At 43.4% G+C, this 26,686-nt stretch overlaps 1 protein-coding gene across 17 annotated transcripts in view; it reads right to left on the minus strand.

Annotated features, from left to right (window-relative positions):
• Positions 1-26,686, minus strand: part of LOC118385994 (bromodomain adjacent to zinc finger domain protein 2B-like) — an 86,764-nt gene that overhangs the window by 21,558 nt on the left and 38,520 nt on the right. For 15 of the 17 annotated variants that reach the window (XM_035773305.2, XM_035773301.2, XM_035773300.2 and 12 more), the window contains 8 exons: positions 12,592-12,777; positions 9,563-9,766; positions 8,353-8,514; positions 7,738-7,919; positions 7,289-7,468; positions 5,312-5,965; positions 3,909-4,491; positions 3,312-3,602 (listed from right to left, as the gene is read on the minus strand). In XM_035773305.2, coding sequence (XP_035629198.2) covers positions 3,312-3,602; positions 3,909-4,491; positions 5,312-5,965; positions 7,289-7,468; positions 7,738-7,919; positions 8,353-8,514; positions 9,563-9,766; positions 12,592-12,777 — 2,442 coding nt within the window. The remainder of the gene's footprint in view (positions 1-3,311; positions 3,603-3,908; positions 4,492-5,311; positions 5,966-7,288; positions 7,469-7,737; positions 7,920-8,352; positions 8,515-9,562; positions 9,767-12,591; positions 12,778-26,686) is intronic. The other 2 variants (XM_035773315.2, XM_035773303.2) reach the window with 1 other exon arrangement.

Here is a 26,686-nt window from a genome sequence, read left to right on the forward strand (position 1 = left end):
TATAAACCTTCCCAGCTCTGCAGATTTTGCTGCAAAGAAACCGTCATTAGATCATTTCTTTTGGTACTACCCATATGTACAATTGAAGTCGGAAGTTTACATACACCATAGCCAAGTACATTTAAACTCCGATTTTCACAATTCCTGACATTTAATCCGAGTAACAATTCCCTGTCTTTGGTCAGTTAGGATCACCACTTTATTTTAAGAATGTGAAATGTCAGAATAATAGGAGAGAGAATTATTTATTTCAGCTTGTATTTCTTTCATCACATTCCCAGTGGGTCAGACGTTTACATACACTCAATTAGTATTTGGTTGCATTGCCTTTAAATGGTTTAACTTGGGTCAAATGTTTTGGGTAGCCTTCCACAATAAGTTGGGTGAATTTGGCCTGTTTCTCCTGACAGCTGGTGTAACGGAGTTATGTTTGTAGGCCTCCTTGCTCGCAGACGCTTTTTCAGTTCTGCCCACAAATTTTCTACAGGATTGAGGTCAGGGTTTTGTGACGGCCACTTCAATACCTTAACTTTGTTGTCCTTAAGCCATTTTGCCACAACTGTGAAAGTATGCTTGGGGTTTGGAAGTATGCTTGACCAAGCTTTAACTTTCCATCCTCATGATTCCATCTATTTTGTGAAGTGCACCAGTCCCTCCTGCAGCAAAGCACCCCCACAACATGATGCTGCCACCGCCGTGCTTCACGGTTGGGATGTTGTTCTTTGACTTGCAAAGCCTCCGCCTTTTTCTTCCAAACATAATGTTCATTATGGCCAAACAGTTCTATTTTTGTTTCATCAGACCAGAGGACATTTCTCCAAAAAGTATGATCTTTGTCCCCATGTGCAGTTGCAAACCGTGGTCTGGCTTTTTTATGGTGGTTTTGGAGCAGTGGCTTTCTTCCTTCCTTCCGAAGCGGCCTTTCCGGTCGATAAAGGACTCGTTTTACTGTGGATATAGATACTTTTGTACCGGTTTTCTCCAGCATCTTCACAAGGTCCTTTGCTGTTGTTCTGGGATTGATTTGCACTTCTCGCACCAAAATACATTAATCTCTAGGAGACAGAACACGTCTCCTTCCTGAGCGGTATGACGACTGAGTGGTCCCATGGTGTTCATACTTTCGTACAGATGAATGTGGTACCTTCAGGTGTTTGGAAATTGCTCCCAAGGACGAACCAGACTTGTGGAGGTCTACAATTCTTTTTCTGATTTCTTTTGATTTTCCCATGATGTCAAGCAAAGAGGCACTGAGTTTGAAGGTAGGCCTTGAAATACATCCACAGGTACACCTCCAATTGACTCAAATGATGTCAATTAGCCTATCAGAAGCTTCTAAAGCCATGACAATTATCTGGAATTTTCCAAACTGTTTAAAGGTACAGTCAACTTAGTGCATGTAATCTTCTGACCCACTGGAATTGTAATACAGTAAATTATGTGTGAAATAATCTGTCTGTAAACAATTGATAGAAAAAGTACTTGTGTCACGCACAAAGTAGCTGTCCTAACCAAATTGCCAAAACTATAGTTTATTAACAAGAAGTAGTTGTTAACAAGTTTTAATAACTCCAACCTAAGTGTATGTACATTTCTGACTTCAACTGTAGCTTTTTGGTCACAGGTCCAGGAATTGCAAGATTTACCTGGAGCCAACTCTGCAGATAGTCAATCAATAATATAATAATACTTTTAGCTCAAATATAAAATATATTTTATATTTTTGGGTTACTACATGGTTCCATGTGTTATTTCGTAGTTTTGATGTCTCCACTATTATTCTACAATGAAAAAATAGTAAAACAGAAAAGAAAAACCCTGGAATTGACTGACCTTCATGTCTTAAAGTAATGATGGACTGTAGTTTCTCGGTCATGCCCTGACCTTAGAGATCATTTTTATTCTCCATTTTGGTTAGGTCAGGGTGTAACTAGGGTGGGTACTCTAGTTTGTATATTTCTATGTTGGCCTGGTATGGTTCCCAATCAGAGGCAGCTGTCTATTGTTGTTTCTGATTGGGGATCATATTTAGGCAGCCTTCTCCCACCTGTTGTTTGTGGGATCTTGTTTTTGTATTGTTGCTGTTGAGCCCTACAAGGATGTTGGTTCTCTTGTTTTGTTGCTGGTTATCATTACTAAATATGATTAACCTACCCCACGCTGCATCTTGGTCCGACCATTCTTACAACGACGAGCGTAACATTCTCTTTGCTTATTTGAGCTGTTCTTGCCATAAAATGGACTTGGTCTTTTACCAAATAGGGCTATCATCTGTATACCACCACTACCTTGTCACAACACAACTGATAGGCTCAAATGCATTAAAGAAATAAATTCAAGGCACACCTGCTAATTGAACTGCATTCCAGGTGACTACTGTACCTCATGAAGCTGATTGACAGAATGCCAAGAGTGTGTACAGCTGTCATCAAGGGAAAATGTGGCTACTTTGAAGAAACTCAAATCTAAAATATATTTTAATTTGTTTAACACTTTTTTTGCTTAAAACATGATTCCATATGTGTTATTTAATAGTTTTGATGATGTCTTTACTATTATTCTACAATGTAGAAAATAGTAAAAATGTAAGGAAAAACCCTGGAATGCGTACTGTAGGTGTGTCCAAACTTTTGACTGGTACTGTATATAATTTTAAAACAAAATTCCTTGTCAAACTGACCATATCAAAATAGATATCAAGTAATAGAGCTAGGAATGATTTTGGGGACTAGAATGAAAACTCAAAAGATTGCAGCATTTAGGAAAAAGAGACGGGCCCAGTCAACTACTGTTGACTGGGCCCATAGGACTCTGGTTAAAAGTACTGCACTACATAGGGAATAGGGTGCCATTTGAAACAGGCCCTCAGACTGCAGTAGTCACGTGGTCTGAGCCAGCCCAGTGTTTTGAGCTGCTACAATAACAGGTTAAACATATGCCAGCCAGGGTAAACTAAAGCCTCAAATGCTTGCTCTGGGTCATCAAAACAATGACGCAAACACTTTTAACCAGAGATCTTATTTTGCTAACCAGAGATTAGCTGAACAATGTTTTCCTGCTGGGGAAAAAAAGCTGCCTTATTTCCCCTGAACGGGACTGGACTGGGTGATCTGACTAAGCAAATGGAAGGAGATAACAGTCTGCACTGCCAACAAACAGCTTCAAGGCCCAAGACCAAGTCCTTCCAAATGGCACCCTATCCTCTATATAGTGCACTACTTTTGAGCAGAATAGGGTGCAATTTGGGACATAAGCCATGAGAGTAGTGCACTGATTAGAGAGCAGAGCAGAGATGAGATTTCAATTGGTACCTGGTGGAGTGGGGCAGAGAGTGGAGGAGGAGGAGGGGGTGCTGTGGTAGGCCAAGGCCCCGGAGCTGGTCACTATGGCTGGGTTGGCCAGGCCACCGGCTGCCTTGATGACCTGGAGGTTGAGAGGGGAGCAGCTGGCTGAGAGGCCGGAGGAGGTGTTGTTGAGTAGAGAAGAGACTTTGGTGAGCTTCAGAGGGTTCCTCTCTGCCTCCGGGTCTGTGGTGGTCTCTTTGAGGTCCTTCACGTTGTCCCCAGAGCCGTCCGAGTCGCTCTCCACATTACTCTCAGACTCTGCAGGGGACACCAGTGGGAGTGGAGGACTTGATAAGTCATATCTCAATTAACATTCATCTCGCATCAAACCACACATAGGCAGCATCCCAAATGGCACCCTATTCCTTTTGTTGTACTGCACTATGTAGGGAATAGGGTGCCATTTGTGACAAGCCATAGACTAAAAACAACAGGCTGGTTGAAGGAAACTCTTCAGAGTATCTACTGAATCTGTATCTGACGAGGTGATGAAGCATTTAAAGTAACACCAGAATGAAGTGCTGTTCCCCCACTGCATTACATTAACGTGTTCAACTGACTAACCTGATAGGCTGTCGTCGGAATCCTCATCATCGTCATCATCTTCATCGTCCTCTAAGGAGTCTTCCGAGTCCTTGCTGTCAGGGATGTCCGACTCTGTGGCCCGGAACAGCTCCACCAGGGACTGCACCAGGTGGGTCTGGTGATCCTTACCCTTGTGGAAATCCTTGTGCTGGGCCTTGCTCTTCCCAGCTCTGTGGGCCAGGCCTCCGGAACTGTGCTCCTTGGTCCTAGTGCTCAGGTTGACAGGCATGGAGAAGGACGGGCTGGTGGCAGCCAGGAGAGACTTGTTGTTGATGCTCCTGCTCTGACTGATACTGCGAGGCTTGGTGATGAGGGCTAGGGGGGCATCCTGCACCGTGCTATGGATCACCCCATTGGGGTGGGGGCCAAGGAAGGAGGTGGCCAGGAACAGGTTGGAGTTGTTGGTATGAGGAGAAGGGAGCGTGTGACTGCTCAGGGTCTCTGGAGACAGTTTGGGCGGTGGAAGTGACGAGGATGATGAGACAGCCATTTTATTTTTCTTCGGGCTCTTGAACAGATCCTGATGGGTCAGTGGAAGAGGGAAGGCCTGTTTGAAGTGCTCCTGGGAGAGGAATGGTTAAAGGAGAGTAGGGGAGAGAGTAATTATACGAGCAGATTGTGAATGAAGGTGGTAGTAATAAGGAATGCACTTGTATTATTGCTCAGTGAGAATGACAATGAGAAAGAGGGTCTCCCCACATTAAGTATATTAAAAACAAGTCTGTGTCGAAAAAGGTATACAATGAACACAAAGCTGTTCGGCACAATCCTTGCTCACTTATTCTGTTCAGTTTTCCGGACTTAGCTTGTCAAATTCCTTTCTTTGAGATACCTCTACTAAACTCTGGCTGTACTAAAATCCTGTTGCAAAGGTTTTGTTATAGATTGACATGCTATCACCACTGTTCAGATTAACAATAATAATTTAATCCTTTGAAAAAGGAAAAATGTTCCATTTTGATAACTGGATAGCAACGGGCTTCCTAAAGCAGTACGGAGTTAATTGCGTGTCAGCTTTAGTGAAGTATTTCCAATAAAGCTAACTGCATTGTCACTTTCAGTCGTGTACAGGGCGAGCCGACATGAAGCACAATCAAACCGCTGATAACAGTGCTTAGACGTTTCATTTCCTGTGGAGAGGAACCCAGCTGACCTTTTCAAATCTGCACGTCAGAAACAATGATAGTCAAAAAGAAAAAAGGGAGCTATTAAATATCCATATCAGAAATTCTAAGGCGTGTTTGGCAACAAAAAAAACTTTTGTCATCAGCATTACTTTGGGGAAAGACTTCAATCGAATAGTCTGCTTTTAATGAGTGGAAAACAGACCACAAAACCATGAAAAGGCAAATAATTTGCATATAGCAGTACACTAGACTCGCCTGTTTCAATTTAAAGTTGTTGATGTGTAACAAGGTTTCATCCAAGAAGGTTCTGCCGCCCGCCTTCATACTGTCAGACAGGTTGGGGAGTTTGGGGGAGGCCGTTCGAGATTTGGGTTTGTGCGAGGGCGAGAGGGTGGGTGGTTTTGGGGACGAAGACCGAGAGGGAGGCTTGGATGAGGTGGACAGAGACAAGGGTTTAGGTGAGGAACTGAGGGGCTTGGGTGAGGAGCAGAGGGAGAGGGGCTTGGGAGAGTGAGAGACTGCGTTTGGTTTGGGTGAGGAAGAAAGGGGGTACGATTTAGGTGAGGAGGAGAGGGAGAAGGGTCTGACGGGTTGAGGAGAGGATGAGGCCTCCCTGCGTGGTTGTGTGACCAGAGCCAAAGGCTTAATACTGGCCCGCCCTGTGGCCTGGATCACACTGGTGTGTTGCTTCAGTTCTTCCTCCCTGGTCCTGGAGCTCTGGAAGACTAGGGCCATGGACTGGGGCAGTGCTGGGGGCTGTGGTGAGGGATGGAGCGGGTAGTGGTGGGAATGGAGAAAGGCCTCATCTGGATGTTTCTGAAGCAGAGCAGTCCGGCTGTCCCGAGCCTCCTCGCCTTCAGCGGCGCGGGGTTTCTTCTTCTTGCTGTCGGCAGGGCTCTGTGTCAGGCCCTGAGAGAGAGAAGAGGGGGAGGAGGACAGTGTCACGTCAGCTCTGACTCACCCAGCCAACAATGGCAGCCCTGATGGGCAGCAAGGTCGGACACCCAGCACGCCACCCACTAGCAGAGCTGCCTTTGACATTTAACTGAGATTCACATTCATAGAGAGGATCACGGTGTGCTTAGAACAAAGAGGAAAGTGTAACAATTTCAAAAGACAAACCACACAGACATGGCATGTTAATAAAACTTCTTAAGACTAGGGGGCAGTATTCAGACGTTTGGATGACTAAGGTGACTCAGGCCCAGAAGCTGGTATTGGATAGAAAACACTCTAAAGTTTCTAAAACTGTTAAAATATTGTCTGCGAGTATAACAGAACTGATTAGGCAGCTGAAACCCAGAGGACTTTTTTGAGTCATTGGATTTTCCAATGCTTTTCTATGGGGAAGCCAAATTATTAGGACCCAGATTGCAGTTCATATGACTTCCACTAGATGTCAACAGTATTTAGAAATTGTTCATTTTTTTTTTTTTTTAAATGAAGAAGTAGTCATTCTTTCTAAGTGTCACTCAGGTGGACTCTAGTCTTTTGGTGCACGTGAATGAGAGCGGGCTCCTCGTTTTTCTCTGGTATTGGAAACAGTTTATTCCGACTTAAATTGTATCGATTATTTACATTTTAGGGTACCTGAGGTTGGATTAGAAACGTTGTTTGAAATGTTTGGATCAAGTTTACAGGTAACTTATTAGATCCTTTGTAGGCATGTTGGGCGAGTTTCTGAATCAAACTCGCCAAATAAACTGACATTTTTGGGATATAACGAAGGACTTTATTGAACAAAACGACCATTCATTGTGTAACAGACATTTGGGATTGCAAAAAGATGAAGATCTTCAAAGGTAAGCAATTTATTTTATCGCCATTTCTGACTTTCGTGATGCAGCTCTTTGGTTGGAAAATGTTTTTCATGCTTTTGTATGCGGGGCGCTGTCCTCAGATAATCGCATGGTATGCTTTCGCCTTAAAGCCTTTTTGAAATCTGACAAAGCGGCTGGATTAACAAGATGGTAATCTTTAAACCGATGTATAATATTACTTGTATTTTTTATGAATGTTTATTATGACCATTTCTGTATTTTGAATTTGGCGCTCTGCAATTTCACAGGATGTTGTTGAGGAGAGTTGGTAGAGGAACGCCTGCGCCAGAAAGATTCAAATAGTGTACGCATGAGTCCACCTACATGGCTACTAAGTTCTAACAAGCCAACACGGACAATGCGACCGTACAAGTGCCTTAAGTCCCAAAGTTAACATGACAATGAAACGCACCTTAATCTTCCTCTTTACACTCTCCTTCGCCGAGTTAGAATCGTCGCTGTCGTTGCTCTGATCGTCGTCATCGTCATCTAGGTCATCTGACTCACTGCTGTTCAAGCCTTCACTGGAGATATCAGAGGAGGACCCTGATTCGCTGTCACTGGACGCCTCCACCAGTTTCTTGCAGAGTTTCTTTAAAAAAAACGGGGAACAGTGACGGATTCATTTCAGTCAATAAGGTCGCATAATACCATAGCAAACATCTCAGATGTCTCAACCCAAACCAGCTGAGTCCAACTCAGTTCAGCCATAAACCCACTGTAGTGCATTCACCCTTGTGGGATTACTAACGTTGCCAGATGTGTTCACCACAAACTAGTCCTTTTTTTGGACTTGTTTTACCTAGAGTAAGCCCTAATAATTATTAGTTGCCAGATATGTGTTTGGTGTTCACTACTAACTTTCTCTTTCGTTTTCTCCTTCACTTGGTCCATGTCCTGGTGGCTCATGCGGATCTTGCCACTGCAGTTGTTGGTGCCTTTCAGTTTCTCAGTGCTCCCCTGTGTTGAGAACATAGTGGCGGTGGTGGAGATTCCCCCAGACACAGTGGAGACACTGTTGCCATTCACTGCGCCATTCACTCCTATGGGCAGGACAAGAACACACTGTTAGACAACTATGCATTACGAACAACCATTTTAGTAGTGAGTATTGGAGAGGACGAGAGTTCTGGAAAATGATGAGTTATCAGAAATTGCCAAAGCACTTACGAATAGGAAAAATCTCATTATATTAGTGAGAGGATCCCCCGGTTAACATATTCAGTGTTGAGACACCCGGCACCTGCTTACAAACTGAATTATGGATGAACATGTCTTCCTATTGCCTCCAAGGTCAATTAAACATATTTGATATTGTACCTGTGCCCATAAGGACATCATTCTCTTTTATGGGAAAAGTTCCTTGCTTCATTAAATTGCTTGCAGAGTAGGGAAAACATATGGCAGTGCGTGTGTGTGTGTGTGTGTGTGTGTGTGTGTGTGTGTGTGTGTGCATCAGTCTTTCTGTCCGTCTACCTTCGGCAGTGGCTCGTCCGTTCTTGCTGGTGGTGCGGGCCTGGAAGGGGCTGGGGTCGTGGCTCTGCTGGAGTTGGGGTAGGAACATGGGCGGGAGCCCCAGGAGATGGGGGAAGAAGGCTGCAGCTCCACGCCCCTGAGCCTCAGCTGCCCTCCACCATTCTTGGGTGTAGAGGGAGAGGGGAGAGAATCCATGCGAGACTGATTTCACAGTTATTACAGTTGCTTAATCCAGCTCTGTGATGACACACTGTTTCAGACAGTCAGCGTTTTTGCTGTTCAACCTTTCTGGTTTCTCTTTGAACAGAGATCTCAGCAGATGACCAGTGCTTTCCACTGACTGATTTCATCCCCTTTTACTGTAAACATGTTAAGAATTTCTAAATTAAAGACAGACTATATGAGCTCATCCCAGAGGATGGCTCCACATTTGAGCTCCAAACATGCTGGATATTTCACAGCTACAAAAACACAGCCTTGCAGAAACACTTTCCCGTTAAAATGGCTAAAAGCAATTCAAAAAAATGGAGCCATTCACGTTTTATGAAGTTGAAAACTACACACTCCTGAATAATTTGTGATTCTAGACTAGTACAACAAAATGTAATGTTTTTTTGTTAAGAACATTACAATGTTTAAAAGTATAGTTACATATTCACATTCTCCATATACTGTCTACTGGTCCTGAAGGCTAACCAAAACTATTTTCCTCTGAGAATGACAGCAAAAGAAAAATCATGTAATGCCACAAAACATCACTTCAAAAGTGTAATAGTGTCCAATCTTTTTTTTCTCTGAGGTCAAGGTGGTCCTATGATCCTTCCCAATCTATAAACGTCACAGTCTGAATGCTGCCTATTGAACTGATGGACGATACCATAAAGGTGATGCATGCTAGCTGGGCTCTCTGTGGGAGTTGGTTGAGGCTAACCACACACTCTGTGAGCTCCCCGAAGGCAGAATGAACTGATCAAATGACTGTGTCCCAAATGGGACCCTATTCCCTATGTAGTGCACAATTTTTGACGAATAGGCCCTGGTCAAAAGCAGTGCACTATATAAAGGAATAGGTTGCCATTTGAGATTCACTGTGTGTATTACTGATGCATTTTCAGCTCATAAAATCCCTAACTAAACCACTGATTACTAGATTTAAAAACTTAGGATAGTGTATCCACTTTCTAAAGAATGCAATTCAATGCTACCCTACCTGGAAAGACTCTCATACCTGGAAATGAGCCTAGCTGGGAGTGAGCAGCCAAGGCAGACATCCCCAAGGACCCCAGGCCTCCAAACTCTGAGTGGCCTGAGCTGGTAGTGTACAGACCAAACGCTGGGTGGTTGAAGATGGGAAAGGCACTTGAGACCGTAGACATGTTGAAATGATGATCGCCCGCCACCCGAAACAGGTCTCCTAGACGAGAAGTAGGAAGACGACAAATTGAAGTGTGTGTGTAGGATTTAAATCAAATATACATAAGCCATGTAGGTGAAACACCACAGCAAAATAAAGGTATCCGTATGAAGTCTCCTTAAGGATCGTCAGCAAACATCCTCTGGTTGAAAGAGAGAGTGTTATATGAGTTATCAATACAGACGCTGGTTAGTGGGTGTAAAGGAGAAAGACTCCCACGGATTCTGCTTGATCTGTTCAAACAAGCTTTAGTAAATATGAGACATGGTTGTAAGAGGCTGTTGGGATTCTATTCAGAGTGAGATCGTCATGCATGTTTAAAGTGCCTGGGGCTATTGCTCGGTTTGAATATGACTATCGCAATAAAAAAAAATTGCATCATGAACATTTTGCAGAATCTTGTCAAAATAAAAGTAAAACTGCATATAGTTTTGGCGGGCGAGAAAAACGACAAAGTAGGCCTATTTGCAAGGATGTTAATTTCATGTTTGGTTTTTCCTGTATTTTTAAATTGCCGCAGGACATTTGGTCAGCCGATAATGCAACATTTCCTCCTCCATGCACCTGACAGATCACTCCTGCTTCTCCACTACTCTCTGAAGGCTGACAAAATAGAGAGACTAAGCACAAAATCTCTGACAGAGTGCATCTGTGTGAATGGGACATTTTGGAACAGAGTGCTTCTTTCTGATCACTTCTTCCCAGGACTCCCGGGAAAACCGTGGCAATTGTTACTGAGCGGACCATTCTAGCAACAACAAAAAAAACGAAAAAGAAAATGAAATGACTTTAATATTCACACAGTCTATGTCCGTGTTGGCGAGACGAGCCACTTTGTCCTCTCTCACAGTCAGAGAGTACCGAAGTAGCATATTTCATGGAAACTCAATTAGCGCCACAGCCATGCAAAGAAGCCTGTGCCTGCTGTTCGAACAGGCAGTACCATGTGCCAGGTGATGGGCATGAATCAAAAACATGACTGAACACATTTCCTCATAACATTACTAAATCCCTCAAATAAAAAAAAATAAACTTGACTTGATTTATTTTAATAATACAAAATCGAAATATTATTAGCCCGTTTATTTTCACTAGGTATAATGACATATGGGTGAAGACTAAGAAAAAAGCTCAACTCTTTATATACACAGATTACTGGTTATAGTTGGCCGAAATTGCATGGCTACTTTGCAATAGTTGGCCAAAATTGACCTAACATATCTCCAAAAAATATAACATAACGCTCCATTACTGATCCCTCTTTTCATGCATTCTACATTGAAGCATTTATGGTCTGCCACTGGGTTCGTGACTGGTCTATAAACCCATCTTCCAAGCAGCTCGCTTACAATTTACAGCATGTGATTTCAGCTTTCCCATTATTATTATTTTTTAAATTAAAATAAAATATTCACACACACACACACACACACACACACACACAACCATACAAATGAAAGTGACTAATACAGATAATGGTAACTATAAATTGAGAATTATCATCTCCACATTAGCTGCAGGTAATTCCTGTAATTTTATTTCCCTAACATTTTAGTATTATTAAGATAGTAACTGATGTAGGCCTAAATTATGTGGAGATCTGTTTAGTTAGGCATACACACAAGTTTGCCATAAAAATGCTAAAAATTAGAGTTCAGTTACTTGCCTGTCAATTCAAATCAACCAACATATACTTTTTGATTGCATCTGTGACCTTAAAAGAACTGTACCGATTAATTCCCTTATCATCATCCATTTCACTGCCAGATAAACCTCGAGTTCAGATTTTCAATCAAGCCCGTCAGTGGAACAACGTATGAGCTTAAAGACACATTTTCCAATCCATTATCGATTCAAAGCACTATGAAATGAAACACCCGTTTCCCCATTTCAACCTAAACAGGTTAGTAATCTCCGAAGCCGATTGAGAATTTGTAGCTAAAAATTGCATCGCAACAATCTGAAAAGTACTACGTGAGATAACTGTAATTGAATGAATACCATAAGTATAGCATGCAAGTGTAATTCAATCACTTAGAAAGTGTGACCAACACAGGATACATAATATATTTTCTTTGCTTTCCAAAGTGTCTGTGTGTGTGTGTGTGTGTGTGTAGAATCTCTCAAAATAACGCTTTATTCTCAGAACCGCAACGTGACTTCAGTGGTGCCACTGTGCTTTCGACATTTAATTCCAGCTTTACGTCCAAAATAGCTTATTTGGAGGAATCTCTAATGGCTTTTTCTTTGTAACAGCATGAGAGAAACACATTTTTGGCAATTCTTCTCATGAAAGAGAGAAAGGGGGAAAAAAATCACAGTTTGAGAAATGTACATTTCATTTTCTGGTCAGGGTAATCTGACTGTTTATGCATCACCGTTGCTCACTGCATAATGGCTTGGACCACAATTAGTATTCAGAGAAAACATATTAAAGGCAGTGGCAGCAGCACTCTCTGGGGTGACTGACAGACCCGTCAAATCACGACTGAACTGGAGATTGTAAAGAGCAACATTCTTAAACAGAGAGGGTTTTTAATTGTCGGCATTCATTAATTCAACATGTTTTTTTTTTTTTCTAGCCAAACAGTCAGGAAATAAAAAGTGAGAGACTGGCTAGAAGACGATGCTTTTCTTAATGATCCCTCATAATTAACACTCAGGAATGCTCTTTCCTTGTTTCATTTGCAGTCGGAAAATAATCAAATATAACCAGCATCAAAAATATTTGTATTGTGTTTATTTTGCAACCAGTGTGTTTGCATGTGACGTGATTCATCTGTGCATCAGTGTGTGTGTCTGCGACAGAAAGAGTCTGTACGTACCACAGGTGGTGAGAGGGGAGCCCAAGGTGGCAGGGCTGGGGGTGAGACTGCACTTGGGGGAGGGCGTCTTGGCCGAGACAGGGGCAGGGGCTGGGGAGTAGACGGCGGAGGAGACAGTGGAGGAGGTGATGAGCAGGGAGGACGGGGCTGACGATGGGGAAGCCAGCCGCTCTCCAGACTCCATATCTGTCAAACACAATCCAATCAACACACTTACAAAAGGCAAGGGAAGAAAAGAGTAGAGGGGGGGGGGCTAAAAACAGGCACTCCCACCACACTGAGACTCCTGCCCTCACAACATGTGAATTACCCCCTGAACAATATCTCTGCTTAGCAAAGGCCACTGGCAAGAGAATATCCTAAATTAACCCACTGAGGCTCCCACTGAGGCAGCAATGGAAAATATGGAGATGTCTTTTATCACATATTACGGACACACACCACATGTACGTCCGCACGCAGGAGAGAGTGAGAGAGAGAGAGAGAGAGAGAGAAAGAGAGAGAAGACCCTCTGGGGTTTACAGGAGTATTCACAGCTCATTTGAGACTTAACTGGTGCTACTCAAAGAGTTGATTGTTAACTCGAATGTTAAACCTTTAACATGGGCAGTTTTCACAGGAATCGTTGAAGTCATTCACAGCTCATGCAGCAGACTTTCCTCTAAGGTCTAAAGTGAAAACACTGGTGGCTCCATCCCAATTCTTCTCCTACAGTTACATTTGCAGAGAGCTATCATGAAGGCGTCTCTAACAATCCCCATGTTGACACAGACCTCAGTAGCGCTGCCCAGCATCCAAATTAAAACGTAGACAGGCCGATTCTTTAGAAGTAGTCTTTCCTGATTTCATCATCACACTACATATCCCAGCTTGTAGAGTATTTATGCCACCGAAGAAAAATCACCCTTTTACCCACGCTTCCAGATTGTTCTTTACAGTCTTAGCTTCTTTGTTATTGTATCATTACACATAAACAATTTTCTATATCTCCCCCGGTGACTGTCCTCTGCAGTGGAGGCAGCTAGGCCTGCTGGTGATTACATCTGGGAGACAAAGCTATCCGCTGAATATCAAGTAACGTCCCTCATCGCCTCCACCGCGCCGACAACACTGATGAGACGACACAAATGACATGAAAGCTACAGCCATGCGCCACTGGGAAAACCACGCTGCAGTGTGTGTTCGTGTGTGTCCATTCTAAATCAAAAGCCTTAAATCATAAAAGAAACAATCTCGCATACCCATTCTTTAAGATAGTACTTTTTATTCCTAAACTGCATGAAGACTGACCAAACCAACAAATGCATTTTAATATAAAACGGGGCAGAAGGTAGGCTAAATGATCAAATTAAATATTAAATGCTCTGAATGAGAAAATACTCGATTGGATTTAAATAGAAGTGTGACTTACACATTTAACACACACACACACACTTAATCTTTCATAAATGTCTGCCCACTTCTCCATTATATTGTGAAACGTTGCAGAAATTATTTCCTCTTGGGCAATATTCATTTGTGCTGCACAAGACAACGGACGTGTGTCTCACGGGCTTCACTCTGTCAACAGAAAAACAGTCTCCAGAAATAATCACAGAGACAGGTGTTTCCTTAAAACAATCCCGCAAACCTCATTACTTACTAAACATAACATTTGAGGGAATTGAAAACAAAATATGAGAAACAGCCTAACGCACAACAGTATTTTCTGCGTTTAAGAGGCCAATCTTTCCTTAAATGATATTAGAATGAGATTAGCGGTAGAATTAGCTTGAATTTATTAGGTGATTAACATGCGTGTCACAGGGCTGCTGGGATTGCGGCTGCTATAGAACCACCTCCACGTGAGCAGCTACATTCATTTGACTTGGGAGTGTGTATGTGCAACCCATCTTGAGCCCCTGACAGCATGTGAGAAATGGCAGTACACACGACACACAGATTCCTAACAGCAGGCTGCAGATCCCATAGAAGTAGCCATCTATGCTAATGTGAGGAGATGATTTCCAGGAGAAATGGCTCTGTCTGAATCAAAAGACACGTTTTGCAGATATCACCCCTCGCACAATGCAGCTGCCTGCCTGGGGTGCCTGCCATGCCGCCAATAAAAAGTAATGCCCCTTCCGCCAGACAAATTGATGTGCTTGTAAAACAGGCCCTTTGTTTTTCTTTAGGAAAACAAAAGTGCATATCCTGCACACCTCCAAATGCCACTGAAATGACATCATTAGGCCTGGTGTTTACAGTGGGAAATGACATGACATCATTAGGCCTGGTGTTTACAGTGGGAAATGACATCAGTAGGCCTGGTGTTTACAGTGGGAAATGACATGACATCATTAGGCCTGGTGTTTACAGTGGGAAATGACATCAGTAGGCCTGGTGTTTACAGTGGGAAATGACATGACATCATTAGGCCTGGTGTTTAGTGGAAAATGACATGACATCATTAGGCCTGGTGTTTACAGTGGGAAATTACATGACATCAGTAGGCCTGGTGTTTACAGTGGGAAATGACATGACATCAGTAGGCCTGGTGTTTACAGTGGGAAATGACATGACATCATTAGGCCTGGTGTTTACAGTGGGAAATGACATGACATCATTAGGCCTGGTGTTTACAGTGGGAAATGACATGACATCATTAGGCCTGGTGTTTACAGTGGGAAATTACATGACATCAGTAGGCCTGGTGTTTACAGTGGGAAATGACATGACATCATTAGGCCTGGTGTTTACAGTGGGAAATGACATGACATCATTAGGCCTGGTGTTTACAGTGGGAAATGACATGACATCATTAGGCCTGGTGTTTACAGTGGGAAATGCCATGAGATCATTAGGCCTGGTGTTTACAGTGGGAAATTACATGACATCAGTAGGCCTGGTGTTTACAGTGGGAAATGCCATGACATCATTAGGCCTGGTGTTTAGTGAAAAATGCCATGTCTATGTATGTGTCTGTGACCGTGGGTACGTGTGGGTTGTCTTCCTTTCCTCCCAGTGTAGCCAGATTGGTTGGTGTGTCAGCGCGTTGTCCGTTTTTACTATCCTCCACCCCAGCGTAACAGATGGCCGATGCCAACAGTGATAAACCCGCTAGAGTCATCAGCATGGATCAGCAGTATTCAGACTGCCGACGGATCGAGCGACAGACACAGTCTTCTCCGGCTAATGGAAGGTGCGGGGCTGCTAAAGATCGCGAGGCGGAGAGAGGAAGCGTAGAATACAGAATGCCCTGACCCCATTCAAAGTCAGCTAGACAGCTGCAGCATGCTACCTCACTACAATACTAGCCTCTCACGCTCTCATCATGAACTCGGATTACGGCTCAAGTGGCACCCTATTCCCTATTCAGTGAACTACTTTTGACCAGGGCCCTGGTCAAGAGTGGTGCACTATATAGAGAATAGGGTGCCATTTTGGACAAACGCCGTCTGTTTGCTGTATGCCTGTTCCACTCTAATTACAGCACTGCTGTGTCACACACACACACACAAATATGTGAAATAAACCATATGTAATGGAGAAATAGGCTTAACACGCCTGTCCATTAATATGGCAAATGATAACAGTGGTCGGTGGATACATCGCATTAATTCTCTTTGACCCTAATGGTGTGATGATTAGCTGCAGCCGCAGACATTGTTTTGTGCGACTCCTGAAGCGTGAGCAGTGTTGGTTGCCAGGTGACACAGGCAGCTTCTTTTTACCTACACAAATCACCAGTGTCCACCGTGCCCGCTAAAAACAATTAAGGAGGTTTTTGCTACGCTGGACAAATAGCCGGGCCACTCGGGTTTAGCCAGTGTGATTTGCGGCACAGAGGGATGGAAGGGGATGTAAACAGGCAGAAGAGGATGAACCAACCTGCTCAGCGGGCGACCGTGACAGAGAAAATAAAATAAGAAATTGGACAAACACTTTCACCACCCACCTCACTCCCAATCCCCTCTGAGTTCACCCAGCGGAAATGGAGGGCCCAAGCGAAGTGCATTATTTCTGGAAGTTTTTTGTTGCATGTCTGCCTGCCCGTGAGGAGAGGTGCTCCCCGTGGGGGCTGGTTAATACAGAGGAAGAGGGTTGAAAATGGAAAGTGTCTGAGGTCAGGGTGGCTGGTAACATCCACAGATATGCTGAAAATACCAAGAAAACTCCCCAGAGCATCAAACAGCATGCCAGAGAGACAGACAGACCTCAATTCTGCCTGCCTGTCTGTGGCTGTCTGCTTCTGGCCTTTTGGCACAGACGCCCACTGCCTACCTGGACAGTGATGAAGTGCTCTGTTAGCCTCGGCCCCGGTCCTCTAATGGGGGGGGGGGACTTTCGATTGGGACACATCTGACGGAGTGCGTTGGAGCGAGAGGCACGATGCGCTATGATGAAAGGAATGAGACGACTTTAAAAAGAGCACCTCTCTCTCTCGCCTCCCCCCAAACTCTGATAACCAACACATCCAATCATTATCAAAAACGGGCCTCTTCATATTTTGGTGAGGGAGGTGATAGGCTGACGGAGCTGCCGTGAGAGGATGTAACCGAGGAAAGTGGAAAGAAATAAAACACACGGCATGTTGCACTGGGAACGTTCCAAAGCTTCAGCACAGGAAAGTCTTGTTTTACCATTCAACTCAGGCAGTGTACTTTTAGTGGGCACCTTGTTTACACCACAATGCTGCGAGACAAAGAAAACCCATGCATTCCTTTGGGTTTTGGTCCAAGATGCAGGCTATGCTGTTCGTAATGACAGGGATGTAGCATTACACTTGGTACTATTTAAGAAGTCCAAAACGTTATCATCCAATTTATGAAGGTGTAAGCCAAAACAGTAAGCTCGTTTAGAGAGGACATAGACAAACCAGTTATGTTGTTGTTTTTACTATTGAATGTCAAGCCCTGCGTTACTCTGAAGGGAAAAGAAGTACAACAAGTTAATTGAGTTCTGGGTGGCAGATGGCAGTGTAGTGTTCGTTCAAATGGACAGCGTCCTTCAGCCTTTTCAGACCACTTTGGCTTTGTAACCGGGGGTGTCTGTCACCTGCTGCCCTGATCAAACGAAACACCTCGTCCAGTACAACAACCTCTGTTGTCTTTCCATCCGTCTGCCACAGCCAGGCTACATGACGTTTAGTCCTTTACAGCCCAAGCTGTAATCACATTTTTGACCTAGTATGCAAGGGCACACGTGTCATTCCACTCCACACGGCAGATCCAGTTGTGTTCATAACGCTGGGATAATAATCCATTTGTGTTCATAAGAATGACCCACAAAACACAAAAAGGCAGGGTGTTCGGTCATCATCATTCCTCCGGGTGCTTACATATTTTAGGAAAGGAGACCTTCATGCTGAAGAGTCATTCTGTACGCATTGACTGCCGGAAAACACATATCGAACGCCACGGTGAACAAATGATGAAGGGGTGGTTTGGGAGGCAAATGAACTCTGATAAAAGATGTGGAAGTTTAGTGTGACAACTGTTGAAAGAAAACACATTTGTCCATGGCGGCGGCGTTAGCGAGCTAGCGGGGTTCCGAGTGCAGTGGAGCTAGCGGAGGCAGATCCATTTGGAGTGGTCATGGGGCGCAACGTACAGCACGCAGGGTTCCACAAACAGGAATCCCACGTGTTCCATGCAGACTGACATCCATCACACAACACATTCCTGGGCCTGCTGTCTTTTCTGGCCCGTCACCACCAAGCCATCAAATATGGAGGAGGGAGAGAGGAAGGGGAAAGGCAGGCGTTCATCAGTTGATCTGCTGTTGTTAGCCATTGAGGCAGGTTGACACCAGATTAAGTAGTCTCAGTAGGCTAAGACTCAGGTTGGTGCCTTCAAACTAGAGGTCGACCGATTAATCGAAATGGCCGATTAATTGGACACCGATTTTGCCAATTTTTTCATACCTTTATTTAAGTAGGTAAGTCAGTTAAGAACACATTCTTATTTTCAATGACGACCTAAGAACGGTGGGTTAACTGCCTTGTTCAGGGGCAGAACGACAGATTTGTACCTTGTCAGCTCAGGGATTCAATCTTGCAACCTTAAGGTTAACTAGTCCAACGCTCTAACCACCTGCCTCACGTGGAACCCGCCTGTTACGTGAATGCAGTAAGAAGCCAAGGTAAGTTGCTAGCTAGCATTACACTTAATAATAATAATCACTAGTTATAACTACACATGGTTGATGATATTACTAGTTTATCTAGTGTGTCCTGCGTTGCATATAATCGATGCAGTGAGCATTCGCGAAAAAGGACTGTCGTTGCTCCAATGTGTACCTAACCATAAACACCAATGCCTTTCTTAAAATCAATACACAGAAGTATATATTTTTAAACCTGCATATTTAGCTAAAAGAAATCCAGGTTAGCAGGCAATATTAACCAGGTGAAATTGTGTCACTTCTCTTGCGTTCATTGCACACAGAGTCAGGGTATATGCAACAGTTTGGGCCGCCTTGCTCATTGCGAACTAATTTGCCAGAATTTTACGTAATTATGACATAACTTTGAAGGTTGTGCAATGTAACAGGAATATTTAGACTGATGGATGCCACCGTTTAGATAAAATACAGAACGGTTCCGTATTTCACTGAAAGAATAAACGTTTTGTTTTCGAGATGATAGTTTCCGGATTGGACCATATTAATGACCTAGGGCTCCCATTTCTGTGTGTTATTATGTTATAATTAAGTCTATGATTTGATAGACTGCTCTGACTGAGTGATGATAGGCACCAGCAGGCTCATAAGCATTCATTCAAACAGGACTTTCGTGCGTTTTCCCAGCAGCTCAGCTGTTTATGACTTCAAGCCTATCAACTCCTGAGATTAGGCTGGTGTAACGATGTGATGTGAATTGGCTAGCTAGTTAGCGGGGTGCGCGCTAATAGCGTTTCAAACATCACTCACTCTGAGACTTGGAGTAGTTGTTTCCCTTGCTCTGCATGGGTAACGGTGCTTCGAGGGTGGCTGTTGTCGTTGTGTTCCTGGTTCGAGCCCAGGTAGGAGCGAGGAGCGGTACGGAAGCTATACTGTTACACTGTCAATACTAAAGTGCCTATAAGAACATCCATATAGTCAATATTTAAATACAAATGGTATAGAGAGAAATAGTCCTATAATAACTACTACCTAAAACTTCTTACCTGGGAATATTGAAGACTCATTTCTTACGTGGCACATATTGCACTTTTACTGTCTTCTCCAACACTTTGTTTTTGTATTATTTAAACCAAATTGAACATGTTTCATTATTTATTTAAGGCTAAATTGATTTTATTGATGTATTATATTAAGTTAAAATAAGTGTCCCTTCAGTATTGTTGTAATTGTCATTATTACAAAAAAATTAATCTGCCGATTAATCGGTATCGGCTTTTTTTTGTCCTCCAATAATAGGTATCGGCGTTGAAAAATTATAATCGGTCGACCTCTCCTACAAAACACACTTACGAAGGGGCCCCATTTGAAGAGAACTAATATGCACCGGTGCTAGAGTCAAACAAGACCATACTATTCCCAATAGTTGTGGAAGCATTTCTTTCAAAACATTGAATTCTGTGATGAAAAATTATATGTGCATTAAAGAATTTTGACAATTGCACTAGTGCTTCTTTAGGGTTTCAATTGAATAACATGAAAGTGAATTCGGGCAGTGTAAAAGGCCCTTAGTTGACAAAAATGTTGTATTCTATACACATTTGAAGATGAACATGTTAATGTGTTTGATAAGATGAAAGATTATTTCAGGGGACCCCATTAAAATTTTTGTGGACCCCACATGGGTACCGGACCCCAAGTTTGGGAACCACTGTACTACTGACCTCTCGCCCTGCTTGCTTACATTTTTTTTTTTTTTTTTAACTATGCAAGTCAGTTAAGAACAAATTCTTATTTACAATGACGGCCTACCCGGGGAACAGTGGGTTAACTGCCTTGTTAAGGGGCAGAACGACATTTTTACCTTGTCAGCTCGGGGATCCGATCAAGCAACCTTTCGGTTACTGGCCCAACGCTCTAACCACTAGGCTACCTGCCACCCCTAAATGCTTCCTCTCTCTCTGTGTATCGCCTTTGCTTCATTTACTGCAGCCTGACTCACCACTGTGTCTCACTACTATCTGTAAAGAAAAGGTATTTTGTTATGAGAAAGTATAGAAGCTCATCTTTTGATTATAGCTAGCTTAATTTCAGTCAACTGCTCCTGCTGAGGTCAGGCTCCATTCAATGTTAGCTTCTAACTTTATCCTTCTAGCCAGCGCCCTTGAGCTACCGTGCTAGCTAGACATCAGAATGAAAAATCAGCGACTATTTACTAGGTTGTACACTCATTCTCCGAGAAGCAGGTGGGGTTTTGTTTTGGGAATGTCTGTTGACACGGCAGGAGTTGAGGGATTTAAAACAAAATCCTACTGTTAGCGGCATCTTTCTGCCACTTGCCACTGTAGGTCTGGGCTGAGGTAGTTTGTTTCACCTCTCAACCTATGTCGTGGGCGGAGTTTCCCATTGGACAGAGTAGTGAATGAATGTGCTGTTAACAAGGCAAATCCTGGGGAGAAAACGAACATAACGAGCATACATGAATCATTCATGATTCCACTCGTTCAGAGGTAGGCGTGATTAGAACTCCGATGAAAAGCCTTCTGAGCGTTATTCAGCCCTGGGAACACAATAATAAGTGGGTATACGATAACTAACCAAACTAACCCAATTTTAAAAAAGATAAGTAAACGCTATTTCACCAAAATAAAAAAAGTGTGTATACCGCATTTATCCTCCACTACATCCCTGGTTGGGTCTGTGAAAAGCTAAACCCAGTCATAAACATCAACATCAGCATTTTAATCAAATGTGACGTTTGGCGGTGACTAATCAGACAGTTCTGTACCTGCCTGGCAGAGTGACAGTGTGGGTGAAATGAGCAGGCTCGCCTGGCAACCAGAGCATCAAACGTGAGGAAATAAAACGCTGTAGTCTGCCCGGAAATTAATTCGGAAGACCAATAAATTGTTCTAAGATTTTTCACATTAACATAACTATTTGATCATTTTCTGTTCTCCTCTCATTTTAATGTACTTTTCAAGTACCAACTAGTAAAAAAAAAAATGTCTGATTTTAAAAAGGTATTCCAGTACTTGAACTTCAGAGTGCCGAAATCAAGTACTTTAAGCACTTTGTGTGGACCCTGGAATATAGGCTACCTTCCTTTCCATGGTACCTTCCAGGTGATTCCTCCCACATTACAACTGCTTTCATGTGACTTCTTAAAATGGATGTAGTGGTAGGTAGCCTAGCGGTTAAGAGCGTTGAGACAGTAACCGAAAGGTTGCTAGGTGAACAAAATCTGCCGATGTGCCCTTGAGCAAGGCCCTTAAACCGAATTGCTCCAGTAAGTCATTCTGGATAAATGACTAAAATGTAACTATATTTAGAGAGGCCCATTACAACAGAAGCTGTTCATGGGGGTGGTGCACATCCCAAATGCAGGGAGGAGAGAGCATGATGGCAACTGGCAAGCCAATGCTTGTTAGAGATAGTCACGTTGTTATTACTGTACATTACATCAATTCCCCAGCTCTTCTTTACTCCTAAACCATTTGATCAACTGTTCCTCTCCCCAGGCTAAGTCACAATGATTATCTGTTGCTGATAAGGGAGAAATTAGAAAATAAGAGTCTAAATGAGGGCCATGGTGCAACAGTGTTAATGTTCAAGTTCTGTTTAATCAAAAGTAGGAAAAGGTACTATGGTGCCGATACACCCTGTGAAGCGATGAGCCTGACATTGTAGATTGAAGTACAGAATGTGTTTAAGATACAAGGAGTGTATTTAGCCAACTAGGCCTATAAGCTATTAATCTAAACAGATTTATTTCAATCTACATAGTATTCATAGTCACAGAGAAAGAGATGGAGAGAGAGAAAGAGAAAGCAATAAAACCACAGAGAGCGTGAGCAAGAGAGAGCGTGAGCAAGAGAGAGCGCAAGAGCGAGAGAGAGCGCAAGAGCGAGAGAGAGCGCAAGAGCGAGAGAGAGCGCAAGAGCGAGAGAGAGCGCAAGAGCGAGAGAGAGCGCAAGAGCGAGAGAGAGCGCAAGAGCGAGAGAGAGCGCAAGAGCGAGAGCGAGAGAGAGCGCAAGAGCGAGAGAGAGCGCAAGAGCGAGAGAGAGCGCAAGAGCGAGAGAGAGAGAGCGCAAGAGCGAGAGAGAGCGCAAGAGCGAGAAGAGCGAGAGAGAGCGCAAGAGCGAGAGAGAGCGCAAGAGCGAGAGAGAGCGCAAGAGCGAGAGAGAGCGCAAGAGCGAGAGAGCGCAAGAGCGAGAGAGCGAGAGAGCGCAGAGAGAGCAAGAGCGAGCGCGAGAGAGAGCACAAGAGCGAGCGCAAGAGCGAGAGAGAGCGCAAGAGCGAGAGAGAGCGCAAGAGCGAGAGAGAGCGCAAGAGCGAGAGAGAGCGCAAGAGCGAGAGAGAGCGCAAGAGCGAGAGAGAGCGCAAGAGAGAGAGAGAGAGAGAGCGCGCAAGAGCGAGAGAGAGCGCAAGAGCGAGAGAGAGCGAGAGCAAGAGCGAGAGAGCGCAAGAGCGAGAGAGAGCGCAAGAGCGAGAGAGAGCGCAAGAGCGAGAGAGAGCGCAAGAGCGAGAGCGCAAGAGAGAGAGCGCAAGAGAGAGAGCGCAAGAGAGAGAGCGCAAGAGCGCAAGAGCGCAAGAGAGAGCGCGCAAGAGAGAGCGCGAGAGCGAGAAGGCAAAGGGAAGAAAAATGACAGGAGGAGAGAAAGACCTTCATCAGTGGTCTCTGATTGGAGCCTTTTCCGGTCATGATGTGCATAATGCAGATGACACGCATGTGAGGCAAGACAAAAAGCAAATGGCTACTGCTTTCAGCCTGGAAAAATTAGGGCCTCTAAAAGCAACAGCCTAATGCGCCATTGTCACCCAAGATGCGGCTCCACCTTTACAGAGCCTGAGGAAAATGCTTTACAAATTAAGCTACACAGAGGCCTCACATTTTGTTACATAAACACACTGGTAAACACATTTCCTGTGCTGCATTACATCAAATGTTAAGTGACCTATATTAGGCCTATTGATAGGCTACTCAAAACTGTGCAGGTCTCCCAACTGCAATTTCATTGAGCAAAAAAAACTATTTTTTCTTAGCGAAAAAAAATATTGTAGTGTGGACTATGACGTTTGACTCGTCTATTAGATTTTTCAAAACCAAAAATGTGTTACAACCACCAAAGTATTGGCATTCAAGTCATAACAATGGTGGAAAAAAATGCCATTTTATTTTTATTTTTTTAAATACACTTTCCTTTACTAAAATAATATTTCCCAGCTCCAACCAAGTGTTTGAGTCGGGGATAAAAATGAAGTGCGTCTCAGGAAAACATAATTTGCATACAGCTTTAACATGCGACTTCAATTATCCACACAAAGCAAAAAGGTGTTAACGCATTTGGACCACGACTCCTATTCAGAAATACATTCAGCGTTTAAAAACCCTCTGTGTAATATTATGGGGGAGGAGAGTGTATATTTTAACAGGAGAGAAGAGGCTTGAATATAAATAGAACGCAATCACATTACAGGGGAGGAGACAGAGATACAAATTAAACATGAGACTAGGCTGCTGGTGCAAAGGTTATCCTTCCTTCTACACCGCTGAATAAAACACGTCAGACCCAAGGGCATTTTCCCTCTGCTAATTCTACTGTAATACAGGAACGACATCTTCACTGGCAATATCCCATTAGGTAGAACAACGGTTTAATACATTAAAGCCAAGTTAGAAAATTCCTTTCTTTTGAACGTAAATCGATATGACTAATTACACATTATTTGTAATCAAGTGGTTTCCAGATTAGGCCCTAGTTCTGCCAGTGGGCTCGGCAGTAGATTTGGCAATTGTGTAGCTCCTTAGGTTGTGAGGTCACGTCTGACACATTGCTACTTTCACAAGCTAACAATAGCCTACAAACAAAATGGGAGACAAAGTCCAAGGATACTGCCGGGCTTTTGGGAAACACGGCGCAATGTCACTGACCTTCAGGCTCAGGTACGACCAAATAAAACATCTCGTAGCTATTTACAGTTGAAGATGGAAGTTCATACACTTAGGTTGGAGTCATTAAAACTCATTGTTAACAAACTATAGTTTTGGCAAGTCGATTAAGACATCTACTTTGTACATGACAAGTCATTTTTCCAACAATTGTTTACAGACAAATTTCACTTAATCACAATTCCAGTGGGGCAGACGTTTACATACACTAAGTTGACTGTGCCTTTAAACAGCTTGGAAAATTCCAGAAAATGATATGAAGCTTCTGATAGGCTAATTGACATCATTTGAGTCAATTGGAGGTGTACCTGTGGATGTATTTCAAGGCCTACATTCAAACTCAGTGCCTCTTTGCTTGACATCATGGGAAAAAAATCAAAAGAAAATCAAACAATAATTGCAGACCGACAAGTCTGGTTCATCCAGGAGGAGAAGCGTTCTGTGTCCTAGAGATGAACATACTTTTGTGAGAAAAGTGCAAATCAATCCCAGAACAACAGAAAACGACCTTGTGAAGATGGAGGAAATAGGTACAAAAGTATCTATTACCATCAGTAAAAACGAGTCCTATATCGACATAAGCAAGGAAGAAGCAACTGCTCCAAAACTGCAATAAAAAAGCCAGACTACGGTTTGCAACTGCACACGGGGAAAAAAAGCGTACTTTGAGAAATGTCTGTGGTCTGATGAAACACAAATAGAACTGTTTGGCCATAATGACCATCGTTATGTTAGGAGGAAAAGGGGGGAGGCTTGCAAGCCGAAGAAAACTATCCCAAATCGTGAAGCACAGGGGTGGCAGCATCATGTTGTGGGAGTGCTTTGCTGCCGGAGGAACTGGTGCACTTCACAAAATAGATAGCGTCATGAGGTAGGAAAATTATGTGGATATATTGACGCAACATCTCAAGACATCAGTTAGGAAGTTAAAGCTTAGTCGCAAATGGGTCTTCCAAATGGACAATGACCCCAAGCATACTTCCAAAGTTGTGGAAAAATGGCTTAAGGATAAAAGTCAAGGTATTGGAGTGGCCATCACAAAGCCCTGACCTCAATCCTATAGAAAATGTGTGGGCAGAACTGAAAAATCATGTGCACGCAAGGAGGCCTACGAACCTGACTCAGTTACACCAGCTCTGTCAGAAGGAATGGGCCAAAATCCACCCAACTGATTGAGGGAAGCTTGTGGAAGGCTACCCGAAACATTTGACCCAAGTTAAACAATTTAAAGGCAATGCTACCAAATTCTAATTGAGTGTATGTAAACTTCTGACCCACTGGGAAGGTGATGAAAGAAATAAAAGCTGAAATTAATCACTCTCAACTATTATTCTGACATTTCACATTCTTAAAATGAAGTGGTGATCCTAACTGACCTGAGACAGGGAATTTTTACTAGGATTAAAATGTCAGGAATTGTGAAAAACTGAGTTTAAATGCATTTGGCTAAGGTGTATGTAAACTTCCAACTTCAACTCTATGTACGTACAGAGGGAATGAGGGGCAACAAACACCTTTTATGCCAGTTCTCTGACCGTGTCAGGTGCTGGGGCTGAGAGACAAGGCGGGCCAGGATCAAGGTAAACACCAGAGGAAGCCAGGAGCATATACTGTAAATCTCCTATCTGCAGCATTATACATGGGTCTGCGTCCCAAATGGCACCCTAAGCCCTAGGGTATTCCCCAAGGGCACTAAAAAGGAAATCGGGTGCCATTTGGGACGCGGCTGAGGAGTGGGCTGCCCGATGAAGCAATAAAAAAATAAAAAAAGATGAACAGCAAAGCATCCCGGACGGGGCATTCGTCACTCACACCCTCCATATATCCAGTAGTACAGTCAAAAGGAGAAGGGTGGGCACCAGAAACACAGAGGCTATAATACACACTCAACCACTGAAGCGATACGTTCAGTTCACCTCGATGCTAACGTGTGTCAATCTGACTGGGCTCTGTCGGAGCCTTACACAGCGTGTTACAACTATGACTAAACCGGAAAAGTGCAGAGTTGATCAATCTGTGGCATAAACTCAACCTTCAATA

This window comes from Oncorhynchus keta, chromosome 7 (genome assembly GCF_023373465.1).
Source record: "Oncorhynchus keta strain PuntledgeMale-10-30-2019 chromosome 7, Oket_V2, whole genome shotgun sequence".
In the NCBI taxonomy this organism is placed as follows: Eukaryota; Metazoa; Chordata; class Actinopteri; order Salmoniformes; family Salmonidae; genus Oncorhynchus; species Oncorhynchus keta.